This window comes from Phalacrocorax aristotelis, chromosome 1 (genome assembly GCF_949628215.1).
Source record: "Phalacrocorax aristotelis chromosome 1, bGulAri2.1, whole genome shotgun sequence".
Lineage (NCBI taxonomy): Eukaryota > Metazoa > Chordata > Aves > Suliformes > Phalacrocoracidae > Phalacrocorax > Phalacrocorax aristotelis.
In genome coordinates, this window is record NC_134276.1 from 25,644,000 (window position 1) to 25,659,409 (window position 15,410).

The 15,410-nt window shown below is 43.3% G+C and overlaps 1 protein-coding gene across 9 annotated transcripts in view; it reads right to left on the bottom strand.

Moving 5' to 3' along the window:
* Positions 1–3,003: 3,003 nt before the first annotated feature.
* Positions 3,004–15,410, bottom strand: part of STARD13 (StAR related lipid transfer domain containing 13) — a 309,280-nt gene continuing 296,873 nt past the window's right edge. For all 9 annotated transcript variants that reach the window (XM_075084943.1, XM_075084952.1, XM_075084931.1 and 6 more), the window contains 6 exons: positions 14,744–14,951; positions 13,728–13,842; positions 12,735–12,956; positions 10,566–10,783; positions 6,257–6,433; positions 3,004–5,899 (listed from right to left, as the gene is read on the bottom strand). In XM_075084943.1, coding sequence (XP_074941044.1) covers positions 5,782–5,899; positions 6,257–6,433; positions 10,566–10,783; positions 12,735–12,956; positions 13,728–13,842; positions 14,744–14,951 — 1,058 coding nt within the window. In that variant the 3' untranslated portion in view covers positions 3,004–5,781. The remainder of the gene's footprint in view (positions 5,900–6,256; positions 6,434–10,565; positions 10,784–12,734; positions 12,957–13,727; positions 13,843–14,743; positions 14,952–15,410) is intronic.

Sequence of the window (15,410 nt, forward strand, 5' to 3'; positions counted from 1 at the left end):
CGTGGCGGGGCGCTGCTGGCCAGCAGATGCTGCTGAGAGGGTTACTGTCATCTGCTCTGCCACCTGCGGTTCCCACGTTTATTTAATTAAAACAAAACAAAAAAACAGTAAGTAATTTGATATGTATCCTCGCAAGGAAAAGGAGTCGTTCCAGCAAGGAGTGGGCCAGGAGAGGTCTGGGGAGGGACAGATGGCCCTGTGGCTAATTTGCTCCCATAAACTGCAAGCTGTTGCAAATCCTCACTGTAGCAAGTGCTGGCTCTGTGTTTCAGCCATGTGTCAGTCTCAGCGCCGCGATGAGCAGGTGAAAGATAAAGAGCAGAGTCTGCAGTTTTAGGCTGAGTTTCCCTTGTGCCCTTTTGCAGCAGTTAGTATCTTGATTAAGAAATAATCTGTAACCCTCTAGCTGGCTGCCAGCAGGGCGCCATGCAGCTGCTCTGGCCAAGAGCAGAAGCTCTTGCCACAGAACGAGGTATTTTCTCGTTAAAGAGCAGTCAGTCACATGCAGGACACTATCCTGTCTCCTCACAGACTGCTGACAATGAACTGTAGGCTGCGGTTCAAGTCTCTGCTCAAGGTAAAGAGCAGTTCACTGCATACAAACGAAGCCTACCTTCAGCTTCCCCATCTCACCAGACACACAGCCCCGGGAGAAGATCGAAAGCCCCGACTTGTCCTTGCAGTGGGGCTGAGGAGCACCTGTGCAGTGGTACAGGCTCGTGGCTATTTTCCTGCTCTTGCCTTCCTGCCTCCTTGGAGGAGAGCAGCAGAAACTGTCTCGCCTCACCCTGGAGTTTTGTCCCTGGTGTGGGGCATGGGACATTTCCAGACTTGGGCCCTGGCAGGCTGGCAATGCCTGACTCCCTGCTGTTGCAGTGGGGGCTGGAACCATCGACCGCTCAGCCATGTTCTGAAGGCCAAACCCTGAAGGCCGAACCCTATGTCCTCCTGTGCAGCCTGGGCTGGGCGAGCGGGGCACAGGTGGAGCCCAGCCTGCAGCTGAGCATGCCAGGACTGAGTGGGGAACAGGGCATGCTGGGCTTAGACAGCGCAAGAGAGCAGTAGAAAATAGCTACCTGTGGGAGGTCAGTAGTAAGGAAGCGGGATAGAGATCCTAGTTTCAGAGTCAAAGGGACAGAAGAGGATAAGGGTCCAGGTTACTTTTTCTACAAGAGATGCTAAGCTTCATCAGGGGCATATAATCTCTGGTGTCTGGGTCCTGTTATGGATTAGGAAAGGTATCTGGGAGTGTGTGAGGCCTCCCCAACATAAACCTATAAAAGACAGGCAAATAGTTGTTTGCAGTGTCGTAATATTTTCCCTGTCGCTTACTCATTAACCCAGACCCACTGCTCTGCTCTGTGTTAGCCCTTGAGTTCCATGTACCCATGTGTTTGCTGACCTGAGTTTCTTGCACACTGAAGCAGGACAGCCTACAGTCTCACAGTGCTAGGTGGGACCTGCTCAGCATCCATTGCTGCTTTGGGGGAAAATGTTGGCTTTCTACATAGTATAGCTGAGTGACCCATGAAGTTGAGGGTAACCCTCAATTTAAATTGTACATATTAGCAAAGTCCAAACAACCACCTTGTTCTGAATCTGGGGTTTGATGCCCCATGTTCCTGGTCCTGGCACACCATGATGTGCAACTGTAGTTGTAACAACATGATCTGCCTGGCCTAGCACCCATTCACGTGAAGTCCTTTTGCAGCTGTGACTGATACACATCTGGCAAGGACAGCACGACATGCCCATGCTAAATCCCCAAGGGACTGCGAGTGGGTGGGTCATGCCATTTAAGTGGTGCTTTCTGTCTGGCAAGGTCTGTGTTCGCTCCCCAGCTCTTCCATGTCACTATTGGGCTGGAGCTGCAGTACCCGTTTTTGTCCTCTCCTGTTTGATTTGCAGGCTCCAGCAGTCTTCTGGATATTTCTTCCAGTATTTTCATCTCACAGACATTTCAGTATGTTCAGCCTGTGCACTCATCTAGCAACCACCTACCATCTCTTAGGCATGCCACGCTCCTCCTGGGCTCACGCCGATTCTGTAGAGCAACTGAATCAGAGGGATGCCTTGCTGGTGACTCCTGAAAGGCATTGTAAAGAGGATGCATGCCCAGGAATTCAACATTATAAAGACTGCACATACAAGGAGCTGAAACATCAGTGCTGTTAGGGGTAAGACAGTCTGTTTGCCCTGATGTGGCTGCAGGTGGTTTGGAGGGGGAGACAGGAATGGGAGCAGATCACATACTATATTTTTTTTGCAAGAAAGGATGGACTTACACAGCTGACCATCTGCCATGGCAGAGAACTGGAGAAAAGTGCTTCCTTTCAGTCCAAAGATTAATACTGAGCTTTCCCTGAATAGTGTGATATAAAGGCTTATCCTCTCCTAGATGGCCTCTCATAGCTGACTCCGTGCTCAGCATCCTGTTTCAGAGCCTCTGTTTCTTTTGATAATTGAAGAGAGTTGGAAAGAGATAGGCCTATCCAAAAGGACATTTATTCCATCTGTAGATATGTGTAAGACAAACCACAGAAATCACTATCCTGCTGTTGCATCTTTTTCTCTGTTGCAATAGCTTGAGGGATTTGAGATGGCTGAAGTCTGATAACGTGAACCCAACATTCAGCACCCCAGCTCCACAGTCACTTACAAACCTAGACGTAGATTACCGTCAAGAACATAGATGCAGAAACATGGTTGAATTCAGTGGGAGTCAGGGGCCTAAACACTGTTGAAGACCTGAGTTTACCTTTCTTAATCCAGCCATCCTAGCTTAATGGCTTCTTTGGAAAACACAGCCTTTGCCATGAAGCTCTTGTATACTTAAGTACACTATCAGATAAGTATAATGGACAACAACATCATTTTGAGCCTAAAATCGTTATTGAAGAACCATATCAGAACAGTTTACTGTACAGCAGGTTGCAATAAAGTGCTTAACTGTACTGTGTTTCCTGTGCCGATGAGTGAAATAAGCGCACAAAGAAAACATGATTCTTTAGTATATGCAAATTTATTCAACTCTGCAATTATTTATTTACAACTAATGACTGATACCAACAGATGAGGTAAAAATATGAGGTATTGATATGAGTATAACATTTAAAAATGCAGTTATAATGTATTCTCAATGGCAATGTAACAATACAAAATACTGTGGTAGCTGAATGGTAGACATGGCATAATGTGCATTTTAAAGAAATCTTATTTCATTGATACATGGCTTAGAGATGCCAGAAGCACATGACAGACCTTCTGCAAGGGTAGGAGGACAACCCTACCTTGGTAACTGCAGCAGGTGGCACAGGGCCCCTTCCAGCTGAGGAATAACTTGTCAGACAGGATAAAGCCACTGTCCATGTTTTCCCTTCATTTCCTTAAGAAATTATTTACTATCAGATAACTGCCATTCCCAGGGCCAGAAATTCTGCATCCATTAATACTGAGGCACTATTGTATTAATTTATGCAGACTAATGTAGAAGTGGTGCTCTAATTGCTTGTGTTTTGGAAAAGAGCCGGCACAAAACCTGCTGCCATGGCTACAGGCATGCGGGGAGGAGGTGCTGCTTTCTGGGATGGCAGTCCTGCTGGAACCAGGGGACTGGCCTCGCCCTGCCAGCTTGCGAGCCACCGCTTGCTCCCGGGAACGCTGGACACGGGCAGTGGCGGTGCCCTGCAGCTGGCTGGTGACTGCCAGACCTCAACACAGCCACATAAGGGTGTGAGTGCTCTCCCGGCGTTAAGACTTAAAAAACAAACAATAGTTGGCCATAAACTCAAGGCAGGAGCCTGTGGGCAACCAACCTCCTTGATCCTATGAGTTGTACAACAAAATGTGAGCGAGACAGGTCACGGAGGAAGATGACAGCGACTTTTTTGGCATCCTGCTGCTCCATGGGGACACCATGCTGGGTCACCCTGCCACTGTCCACCCCAAGCTCCCACCGCCTCGCTTCCTCGGATTGCAGTGCTGTCCCCCACCAGCACAGCCCTTATGCGTGTGCACGATGGCACGTGGGGTCGTGCTCTAGCAGCAAGCGAGGACTGCACATTGTCCACCCTACAGCCCCCGTACCTGGGGTAGATTCAAAGCACGGACTTTGAAGAGACTTCCCTGTTTACTGAATCAGGGCACAAAACTGTAGCTTCATGTAGAAAATGTATCCCGTTTAATTGACCTTACGCTAAATCTTAGTGGATTTTGTTGGAAGGACTGAGCTAAAACACTGGCTATGAATGACTCAGCTGGTTTATGCAGCAATAAATAAAGTCAAAGTGAACAAATGCGATTAATGAAGAACAGTATTAACAGCCTTGGACAGTCTTATTGAATCATAGATGTAATACCATTTTTGGTCTTAGGTTAGTTAAAAACAAAATGGAACCCTGCCTCAAAGGTAAAGTCAACAAATTATTATTATTAATTTTAAAGCACTCCTCCATTAGCAAAATAATAGGTCCCTGAAAATGAAATTATATAATAGGTTTAAACGGCTCCTACTCCTCATAGTCAGGGGCTAATCCCACTCCCACCAATGCCTTTGGAGGCAGGATCATGCAGATCAGTGCAATATGATATGAAAATGCTTGCTGTTACTATAAAAGCAATCTTTCCAAGCATAGTCCGCATTTAGTCTTTTAAATCTCCAAGATGTGTTTAAAGCTTAAAAATAAGTTTAGTTATTTGTATAGTAAGAATATTAAAAGGCGTGATATTCATCTGCACATCTTTGTGTCCACTGGACGTAGAAAATCTGCTTTGGAGTTTCGTAACAATTAGCCATCTCTATGGGAGAAGGAAAGAACCACACAGAAACACTCAGAACCTAGACAAAATGCTAAAAAAAATTTTACAGCTTAATAACTTACCAGTCTGATTTCAGACACTTCAGTACACATAGCGTTATCTTGTTCTCTCCAAGAATGAGCAGTTACTTTGAATGCTGCACATATTGAGGTTCTCTAGTGGTAGATATACCATTAATTAAGGCAATAGGTAAGTCTTCAACACCTTGTACTAACAGTCACAAACTTTCTGCAGCTGAATATAAATGGCCTTCAAAATGTCTCTCTCAGTTACATTTCGATGTATTTTATTTGGTGAAACTGATCCACTCCTCATTATTTTTAAACGTACAGCAACCTCCTTCCTCCTTAGTTCTTCTAATTCTTCCTACATCTATTTCTAGGTACCTTCTCACAGCATACACAAACACGAAACATATTTGAGAACAGGCATTTCTGTTATCACATGGATTATGCCCGGTAGCCCTGTGATAATAGGAAACACAGCTTATGTAGCAGTGACACACTAGGAAACAAATGACAGATTCATTTAAGGTCCAGCTGATGCAAGTGATTTGCACGGAGTTATATACAAAATAATTAATTTATACATATACATATATATAGATATAATATAAATATATACATACTGTACATGATTTATTTACAATTAAAATACGCTTCTTAGAAGCCTTTAAATACCAGAGTTATGTAACACACAAGTAATAGACTGATTTAAAAGTAATAATGATAAAAGCTCTCTGAAGAAACGTTTACTTCAGTAACTGACATTAATACAGAAGGGGTGTGGTGGGGGGGAGGTAAGTCTCCAGAATAAAAGAACTTTCCTATAAACTTTCTGTTTCACCTTTGTACAGACCCAGGTCTGGTCAGACTTCTGTAGCTTAAATATGACCTTTGCTTTCAGCCTTCCTGTTCCCTGCCAGACCCTGATTTACGCTCACACGCTCCCAGGAACACTTCCTCAGATTTTTGTTTCTGGTCCCTCGGCAATCAGAGGCTGAAATGAGTTTCTGATCCTGGCAACTTCTGCAGCACACAGATGTCCAAAGCCTTTGTTGTACCACTCCGGAGAATGTCCTCTGAAGAAATGGAGAGACAATTATTAAGAAACTCAAACACTCAAGAAATATGCCCCGCAGGAACGGGCTTGCTATGCTTCCTACTCCCTGCTGCCCATGGTGGTGGTCGTGACTTCAAATACTTGTCACTGTAAGTGCTCTGAAGCTCTCCCTTGCAGTAATCAAATAAGCAGATTTTATTTCTATGATCATATAACAGTGGTAGATGCTGAGCAGAGAAATTAGCTTGGTGGACAGAAAAAAGTGCAGCAAAACTACCTTGACCACATCCTCTGTTCCAAACACCTCCTCCTTCCCTGACCTGGAGGGTTTTGCCCTGCTGAATAGACACCTGCTTTTTGCAGGTGGGATACTTACTTTAGATCAATTCTGCAGATATGGGTAAGCCTGGCTTTTCCTGAACCACATGGCTCTATCAAGTACTGAGAGTCCATCACGATGGCTCGCACAGCTCCCATAAGAGGAGCCTCTTCATGCTCCACAGAGATGGCAACCAGCATGCACATCCCCTTTGGCAAATCGGTCCTCCATGTCCTGCAGCAACACATTCAAGATGGAATCACTTCAGAAACGAAACATTTGGGCACACGATTAAGGACCTGAATTAAAGTCACCGTTTGCTTGTCTGCCTGTTCTTGGTGTTGCCTGCAATGCCACTGGACTGTCGTAGGAGTTCCTGGAGGGGTTTTGTGTTCCACATTTGTTGCCACTGTTGCTCAAAACAAGCCACAGAAATGTATCAAGCTCAGATTTTAGAGCTGGATTCTCTCCTGCAAATGTATTAATTTTAACAGTGGGTACCAGAATTTTGATACGAACTGCTTAGAGGTTTGGGGATACATTGGTATATGAGGAGACAAATCAACCCCCAAAACTCCCACCCTCTGAAATGACTCAGAGAAAGATCTTGCAATTGATGGTATGTACATTATTTTCCTGAAGGACAATATCCACCTGATGCTACTGTTGTCCCCCCACCCCAGTTGGGAGTCTGACCATGATGTCAGGCTGCAGGCTCCAGGTGGAGAAGTTTTGCTTCTCCATATGAGCACTTTGTAACCATCATGTGTTACAGGGCATGATACAGCCTTTTGCAGATAGACAGAAGTTTTGGAAAGGACACAGAGTGAGCAAAAGCCATCCAACAAAGGCTGAAGTGTTGGATTGCACACATGCAGATTTACAGTACAACAAATACAGTTTAGCCCAGCAGAAATCCTCACTACTACCCACAATGACTGCTGAAACTCCAAGAACATGTTTCAAGTGCATCTGGATTTTTAAAAAGTGTCCTTTCATGACAAGAATTTCTTTAATCAATGACATTAATGTACAATACTCTTGCAAGTAAGTATAAACGCAGCACATTTTACCAGGATGTTCTGCTGCTTATATCCACTGACACACAGCAGCTGAGGAAAGTCTCCTCAGGTGGCTGGTGGCAATCACATGATGGTCATTTGCCACCACACACTCCAAGTTGCAATGGCAAAGTAGAGTCTTACATGGTTCATTTGTTGAAATAGCCAAAGGCTAGGACTTCATGTTTACTCATTTAGGAATGATAGTGAACTTAAGACTCCCTTTCTTTAGGTAGACTTTGGTTTGCTACCAAACAAACATTTGAACAAACATCCTCGCAAACTATCCTAGAAGGACTGGTCAACCAGGCACCCACAAAGGCATTGCTCATCCGTTTGCTTCCTTCCTCCTCACTGTCACTCTGAAAAAAAGACATGTCTTCTCCTCCTCCTTTCCAGTGCCACATAGCGAGAACCAACAGACTTTTTGCAGCCTCTGCTAACACGATCATGTTCTCCCAACATTCTGTCTCACCACTGTTACACAACTATGGAGTAAATTTTACCTGGGAAAAGTAATGTAACAGTGACATTTCAAGACCATGTCACCATATATGTCAGCTAGCCAATGACAGGTAGTTGGTTTCCTATTATCCACGTGTTTCTTTTCACAAGCAGTCAGGTTTTGGGCTGACCTGATAAGATGTATTTTTATTTTGAGCTCTGTCAGTCACTTCATAGCCAAGTTGCTAGCCTCTCTGGCATGCTGCAGAAGTTTTCCAGCAGGTTCAGGAGACCTAGACTTTAATACTTAACATTTTTTTTTCTTGTTCTGTAAGCATTCTCTACATATTCTGGTGTCTCACATCTTTCTCACCTGCCTTGAATCTCAAAGGATAGGCCCATGCTCTTCCCTATGCTGTAGGAAGAAATGAGAAATTTCCACTATGCTGTGTAATGTGCATCATCTTGCCATGGACTGTCTGAAGCAGGGATTATGCTACCTTGGGAAGTATCATGTTTTAGCAAGTAAGCTGCTTTCAAGGACTGTTGAAGTTTGGACTTCAGCAGATAATTTTAACATTCTGCATTTTTCTTATATGAAATTGAACTGTTCAAGACAATGCAGGAAGATACTGACTTCAGAAGGTTTTACATGTGCTGTGCATGAATAAAAATTATGAGCTATCTTGGCAAATGAAACACATGGGGAATAGGAAATCACACTTCAGATTACTGTAAAATGCTGAACCATCAACTGTGAATGCCTGCACAGTGCTTAGATGTGACCATATCACATTGGTAACTACGTGGCACTTACTTGGGCCATTTGTGAAGTGGAAAACTATGTATCCCAGAGATTGCAGAAGATTTATAATTCCTATTCCCAGTTACACAGTTTAAGCCAGTTTCTGTACCTCTCTAAATCTTGCAGTAGTAAAACTGGACATGACACCTCACTCACAGAGATGCTGTGATACCTAATGAACATTAAACACTTGAGGAATCTTTAATGAAAAGTGATGCCTGTGCAGGGCAGCTGAGAGCTGCGTCAGATCCCAGGCATATGAAACATCACCCCTATTCTGTTACCATTAGAGTCTTCTCAAGGGAGCCTAATCCCCTTGTTATGACTTTCAAATCAAAAAAAAAAAAAAAAAAGAGAGAGAACAACAAAGTTTATCCTTTCACAGCCAGAAGTTTGATTGGGAAGGGAAAAATTGCCATCTACTAAAATATATAAATATATTAATTCATGTCTCCAGAGGTGAATTACAATTTCACTGTTCACTTCCCACCAATCATAAGGTATCAAATTGACTGCAGTAATGCTGGCTAACCTTGCTCTAGACTTAATGATATAAATCAAAAGAGATAAACAACAGAATCTGACAAGATCTGCCTGACAGTTGTTTTCAGCCCTTAAAAACCCACCAGGACTCAGTTTTATGATATGTATTTCAGTCCTTGGGGGTCATTCTGCCCGGGTTAGTGAAAGGAATGAAAACTCGATGGCAAGATTTTTCTTTAACTGATGTGGCTGCACAGTGGGTCTTTAAAGAACATAAAACACCATGAAACCTAATAGTGAACTAAGTGGCAAATAAGAGGAGAGAATTATGGTCATCAAAACCTCCCCACTGCTCCCAGCCAATCTTCTTGGTGCTACGTGGAAGGCCAAATTTATCACTGGTTTAAGTCAATAATATTATATAAGAAAATTAATAATAAAATAATTAATTTAGCCCAGTATACTGTGGGAAGGCAAAGGAAATAGAGTAATAGGAGAGCCAGTGTTTTCACATTATAAAGAACGTACAGAAAATATTTTTAAATCTTCCCCTAAGAGTTCCAATAATTCTTCCTTTATACCGACAATAACTGCATGTTATCATTTTCTAAGAGAATACTGAAGTTCATAGAAGGGATGTACTACTGTAATTATTTTTTATAGGGCTCAGCTTTTTCCTTCAATCCTTGTTCCCTCTAATACAATTCTGACTTACTAGACTATTTCCTTTGTCAAAACTGCTTAGTATTTCTCTGGCACATCATTTCAATCAAAGAAAGCAGAGACCAAGAACAGGAATGCACAAAATCATCCTGAAATAAATAACTGTAGGACTGACCCTGTAAGTGAAATATGTCAGCAGCTCCACAATAGCTCCTAGCAAGCAAAGGGCCAGGACTTCAAAGGCAGAAGGTGCATAAGAGAAATTTATTTTGTCTGTTCTGTACAGGCAGACAGACAATGGCGAACTGGGACTGAATTTAGAATATTGATACACAGCTATACACTTACTTGAGAGATATCATCCCCTGGAAAACAGTCAGAATACATATCTACTGCCTCTTTCTGTTCGTTTCCACACTAGGATTTTTATGGGTTAACATTTCATGGTCTACAAAGACTCCAACTGCAAATCTAAAATAACAATGTATACAGACACCATATAACAACCTTAGCTTAAAAGCATCACTATCTTCGCTACTAAACATTTGGCTCTTAAACATCAAACATTCCACAGAGAACAGCAAAAGCAGTGTAAAAAACAATTGGGTTCTATTTGCACTGTTTTGACAACAAACAAAGCTAAGAGCGAACAGCAGCTATTATCAGACATCTGTTCTAAGGAAGAAATGATATTTACAGCCTCAGGAGTATGTGCTGCTCAAATTACATAAGAGAAAAGGTCAGCATGCTCTAAGTGTACAATTAAAATTCAGTCTGAGAAATCAACACTGCTGCCCAGAAGTAGAGTTCTCAAACCTAATTATACAGATGCAAAGGCTGAGATAAGACCAGATCTTCCTTGTACGCACTGTAGGAAGAAAAGGTATTGGAGAATTGCCCTCTAGCTTACCTTAGAACAACAAAATCTCGGACGGGATGAGGAGCCATGCTGTTCAAAACATACTGGTAAACTTCTGTCTGCTTGTCGAGGTTCTCAACTACCTTCCACTGCAAGAAGTCCTCATCCCAGAGGTGACGTTCTCTCAGCACTCGGTTCAGGACAACTGATGGCGGGGCTTCAACTTCCACAGAGGCTTTCCAAAGCCTTAGGGGGTTCCCATCCCCAACCTGGAGTAACATAACAAAGAACACAAACCCCATGATCTATATGCAGATGTTCAGCAGAGGATAACTGATGACACAGCCTTGGTATGGGTATCTGGCTTTAGCTTAAGAGCATGCATATGTCCCTGCTAACCTATTATTGCTATTGCTACTGCTCTTCTGTATGTGAAAACATATGCATACTAATGCTGGATGGAAAACTGAAGTGCTACGTTACTTCTGCTCTCATAACACTGTGTATCTGGACTAGTTCCCATAGTGCCAGTGAAGTCGTTGTATTATTTCTGGTGTGACAGACACTTTTTCAATTCCAAGCTTCCTAAGTGTAGTGAAGAACATGTGCGTGCAGAAGTAAAAACAGATGAAAGTAGAGACCAAAACCCTGGGCTGAAATAAAGCTTGGGCAATCTGATGCACTAGCTGGGACTGAGGGACAATTAGCTCTCCTGCTTAATTAGTGGAAGAGCAGAGCACATGGTGATTCGCTTATGGGTCAGCTACACCGATGTTTGCTCCTCAAAACAGCTGCAAGGGAAGTATTGGGAAAATGCCTTTCAAAGAAGGAACAGACAAACAGCTTGCTAAGTCTTCCTAGCTCATGGGTCCTGTTACTTATTACACCTCCACAGCATGCAGTAAGGGAAGCAGAAAGTGCTAGGCTATGCAAAATACAAATATCCTAAATTCCACACATACAGCATTTCTACATGGTTTTAGGGCCATCGTATTTCAGGCAGCAAACAAGTTAACTGTAAGTACTAGATCTTGCAAGCCCTGCTTTTCTAAGCCCTCCCTACCCTGGCGTCCTCACGTACTAGTGCTAGTGCTCCAGAAACCTCCAGCACCTCCCACAGACCCAGGATTGTGTCCCCATAAACCCAACTCCCACCTTAAATTATTTTATGTTGTTACAATTACCTCTCCCCAAAGCTCTCAGTTTCCCTGTCCTCCTGCCCTAGAGCCTCAGAGATTCCCAATCCCCTCTGTAGTCTCACATGCCCTTGACGCCAGACCTATTCAGTCCCTCCCTTCTCCCACATCCTACTCACACCTGAGCCCTGTTACTCCCTCCCCAACCTCCTGCAGTCCCTCCCTGGAGAGGTCACTCACAGAAGCGGGCTAGAAACTGGAGTAACTGATTTCTTTGTCCTAACAGACGGGTTGCACCTTCCCAAATAGGGGCAATGCTGCCTCCAGCCCCTAAGACCCCCTGACCAGATCCCACACTCCTCCCAATGCCCTTCCCCTACCTTACTCAAGTCACCCACCCCTAATCCACCCCCTCCTCTTGGTAGCCACTGCTGGTTTGCAGACCTCTGTTTTGCCATTGCATTTCCAGCAGACCTGGACCCCACTGTCTGCAGGGACCCTGCAGCACCCTCCTCCTGGCTGCAGTGGTCTGGCTTTCTCTGCAGAAATGATGGAGCCTGGAACAAGTTCAGAAATTTTGATAAAGGTTGCAGATATCAAAAATCCACTGCAAGCAAGGACAAGAGGATCTGGCATAAAAGTGGCCATATGGCTGGCCTGGCTAAATAAAGCAGTGGGCAGCCTGAAGAGGGTTTCTAAAAACCTGTGATCTGACTGTGTTCTCCAAACTGCTGGCAAAAAACAGGAGCTGGTCAGAAACTTTGCCTGTCTCCCAGTCAAAGAGCTTACCCAGGTAATGCTACCTGTTGTTAAACTCAGCTCACCCTCCGTTTGTGGTGTTTGCTTTATCACTTTATTCATTTTGGAGACCTTAGCTTGCTTTGTGTGCCTTTTCCTGGAATCTCATACTTGAATCACTATTATATTACTTTTTAAACTGCTTTTAGTAGTCTTATAAAAATACTGTTTGCTTCACCAGACGGAAGGGTATGTATTTAGCTATGCAACAAGTCAGGGTGTCCCATTGCTAGGCTATATTTTCCTTTGGTTTCTTTACTGCTTCTTCCATGTCTCCCCAGATCACCTTTTTGTAGGCGAGTTCTGTGTTCTCTATACTGGAACACGTGACCCATCCTTTGAATTTCTCTTTTGCTTCCTTCTGGAGATTCTGCATGAGACTTTCCAGGTACATCTGATAGTTCCCTCCTTCCTCATCCACTTGTTTCCCGAGCTCATCCAGGGTGGGAGAATGTACTTCTGCATCGACATAGGAGTTTCGGGACTGGGTGACCATATCGGGTGGGATCTGTGCCACAGAAGGGAGGGAAAACACACAGAGAAAACCTCCTGCTGAAAACCTTTCCTTAAGGCAATGGCTGATGGACCATTCAGCATCCAATTGCAATGAGCCTATGATCTGTAAAATGGATACCTATTTCTGTCTTTGCTTGTTATGCAAGATGAGAAATCAAGGTAGTATAATGAAACAGTCCATGGCTCAGAATAGCACTACTCATGCAGAACTGTATTAGACTGACCAACTGTATGTCAGGATACCTGTGTTGCTCCTCTAGCCCTCCAGAATGTCGCCTTGTACTTCTGGCGAAGAGAGATATGAGCATTATCTCTCTACCACCTGCAGTGAAAGATGCAGGGAGACTGCATCTCCCTGTGTAATTTTATCCTTATTGGGTGACACACAGAAATAAAGTGTATTGGCTCTTCTTTTTGAGTTGAATAAGTTTTAATTGAGGTGCTAAAAGCATTATAATAATATGAAATGTTAAATGAGAAGATTTTTATTTTAATTAGACTAAAATTTCCTAATCCAGTAATTTGTGTTGAAAACTGCCATGGAGTAATTACCCTGCATTTTCAATAGTTGCATCTTTGAATGCTAGAGGGGAACAGTCAAAGAGATGAGGTAAATAAACTTTAGATGGAGCGAGTTTACAAATAAGTGAGGCATCATCAATCTGAGCTAATACAAGACAGAAAATGTAAGCATAAACATAAATACTTCAAAGGATGCTGCATTATGTGGCCATGAATAATGCTGTTTGAGTCTCTCACTCACCTCAAAAAGTTTGTTGCATTCCATTATCATGTGAGCAAGTCCCTGTGTAGCTGCCAGGTTTTCACTGAGGTCCTTCTGATCTGGCTTCCCTGTTGCATATTTCTTCTGTATTACTCTGTAATTGAATTCAGAGTTTCAGGTAAAAAGAGCTGAATCTTTTTAATATGAAAGCAAGGAGCAGCAGGATGTTTGCAACACCAGAGAGAAAAGTCTATCTTTAGTTTTTATTTATCACAAAGATTGCTTAGACTGTTGGGCCTTTTTTAAAGGAAAAATGTTTACCTAAAATACTGCTGAGCCAAAGGTAAAAGCAGGAAAGGTTATGCATGTCTTGCACTAGGTGTTGTGTGTTTTGGAATGGACTTTGAACAGACATGATGTACAGTGGTTTACGTTGTTACTGCTTAAAGCACTTGCTCAGACACTGGTTATATACACTGAGATCCTTGGTCATGTATGTATTCTGAACCAGATGTGGGGGAAAAATGTCAGAAGGGACATCAAATTGGGACCACTAATGTTCAGCTGGGTCTATGCCCTGTTTAGTCTACACCTACCATGTTACGTGTCATCTTCATGTAGCCTGAAATAAACTCAGGTTCCCAAGTGGCAGAATATAGCCAGAAAATAGAGTGAAAAACCACTCACTGGAAATCCACATATTAAAATCCTTTAAAACATGGCCAGTCTTTGACTTCAATCAGAGCAAAATCAGGCCCTTTCCCTTCACAGAAGCCAACATTACTTATGCAAAACTCACTAGTACCTCACCGGAATTTCACATGGAAAGTAGGCACTGCATATTCACAACAGCCAGCCAGAAATGCTTGCTGGGCTTGTGAAAACACCTTCTGTGCATGTACAAGTGTACTACTGGCTCTGCAGCCATGCCCTGTGTAACATGTGCTGGAAAGCAGATGCTTTGGAAAATTTTGTCCTGCATACCTTTAGAAACACTGAAAAGCATAATTTTGTATTAAGGATATGACTATTTATAGTGTTGAGAAGAAACTTACCTTGGTGAGCTTTCTTTCTTCACTATATTGAGATGGAAGAGGGAAGGGGCCAGACAAACAGCTATGTTCATAGGAGTCATCTGATTCTCCTCCACAGAGGTGACATCGCTCAGGAAGCACAGCAGAGTCTGCAAAACTTCCCGGTTCTCATCGGACATCAGCATGATGGCTGCCTGCACCGCCTGCAGCCGCTGCTCCTTGGGGACATCTGAGGAAAAGCAAGGGACATTCAGGGCGGCTCAACTGTAAGATCAGATAAGGAGCCAGGAACAAGATAGAGTTAGCACAAGCATTCACACTCTGGGATTGGCTTTCTGAAGAGGCAGATGACAGGGGACTAAGGGGTGAAGACCAGCTGGTTGTTGGAGGGCTCTGGTATTTGCTCCTCCATCAAGCACAGCTTGCCTAGCCAGTGTATGACATTTCTCTGCTTGTTTGAAAGGTTCTTCCCCAAGAAAGAGACTGAACTTCATTTAGAGTTTATGAAGGGAGAGTAGTGCTCAGTACTCATATCCTTAAATGGTACTTTTCAGGTTTCTGTTGTCCCCTGGAAAGACAGTTCGTAAAGGAGAAGACCTGCCAGCCCTTCAGGTCATAGGTAAACAACAGGCAACCAAGAGTTTTAGCGAAATGGAGTAAGTTTCATCAGGTTTCATCAGTGCTATGC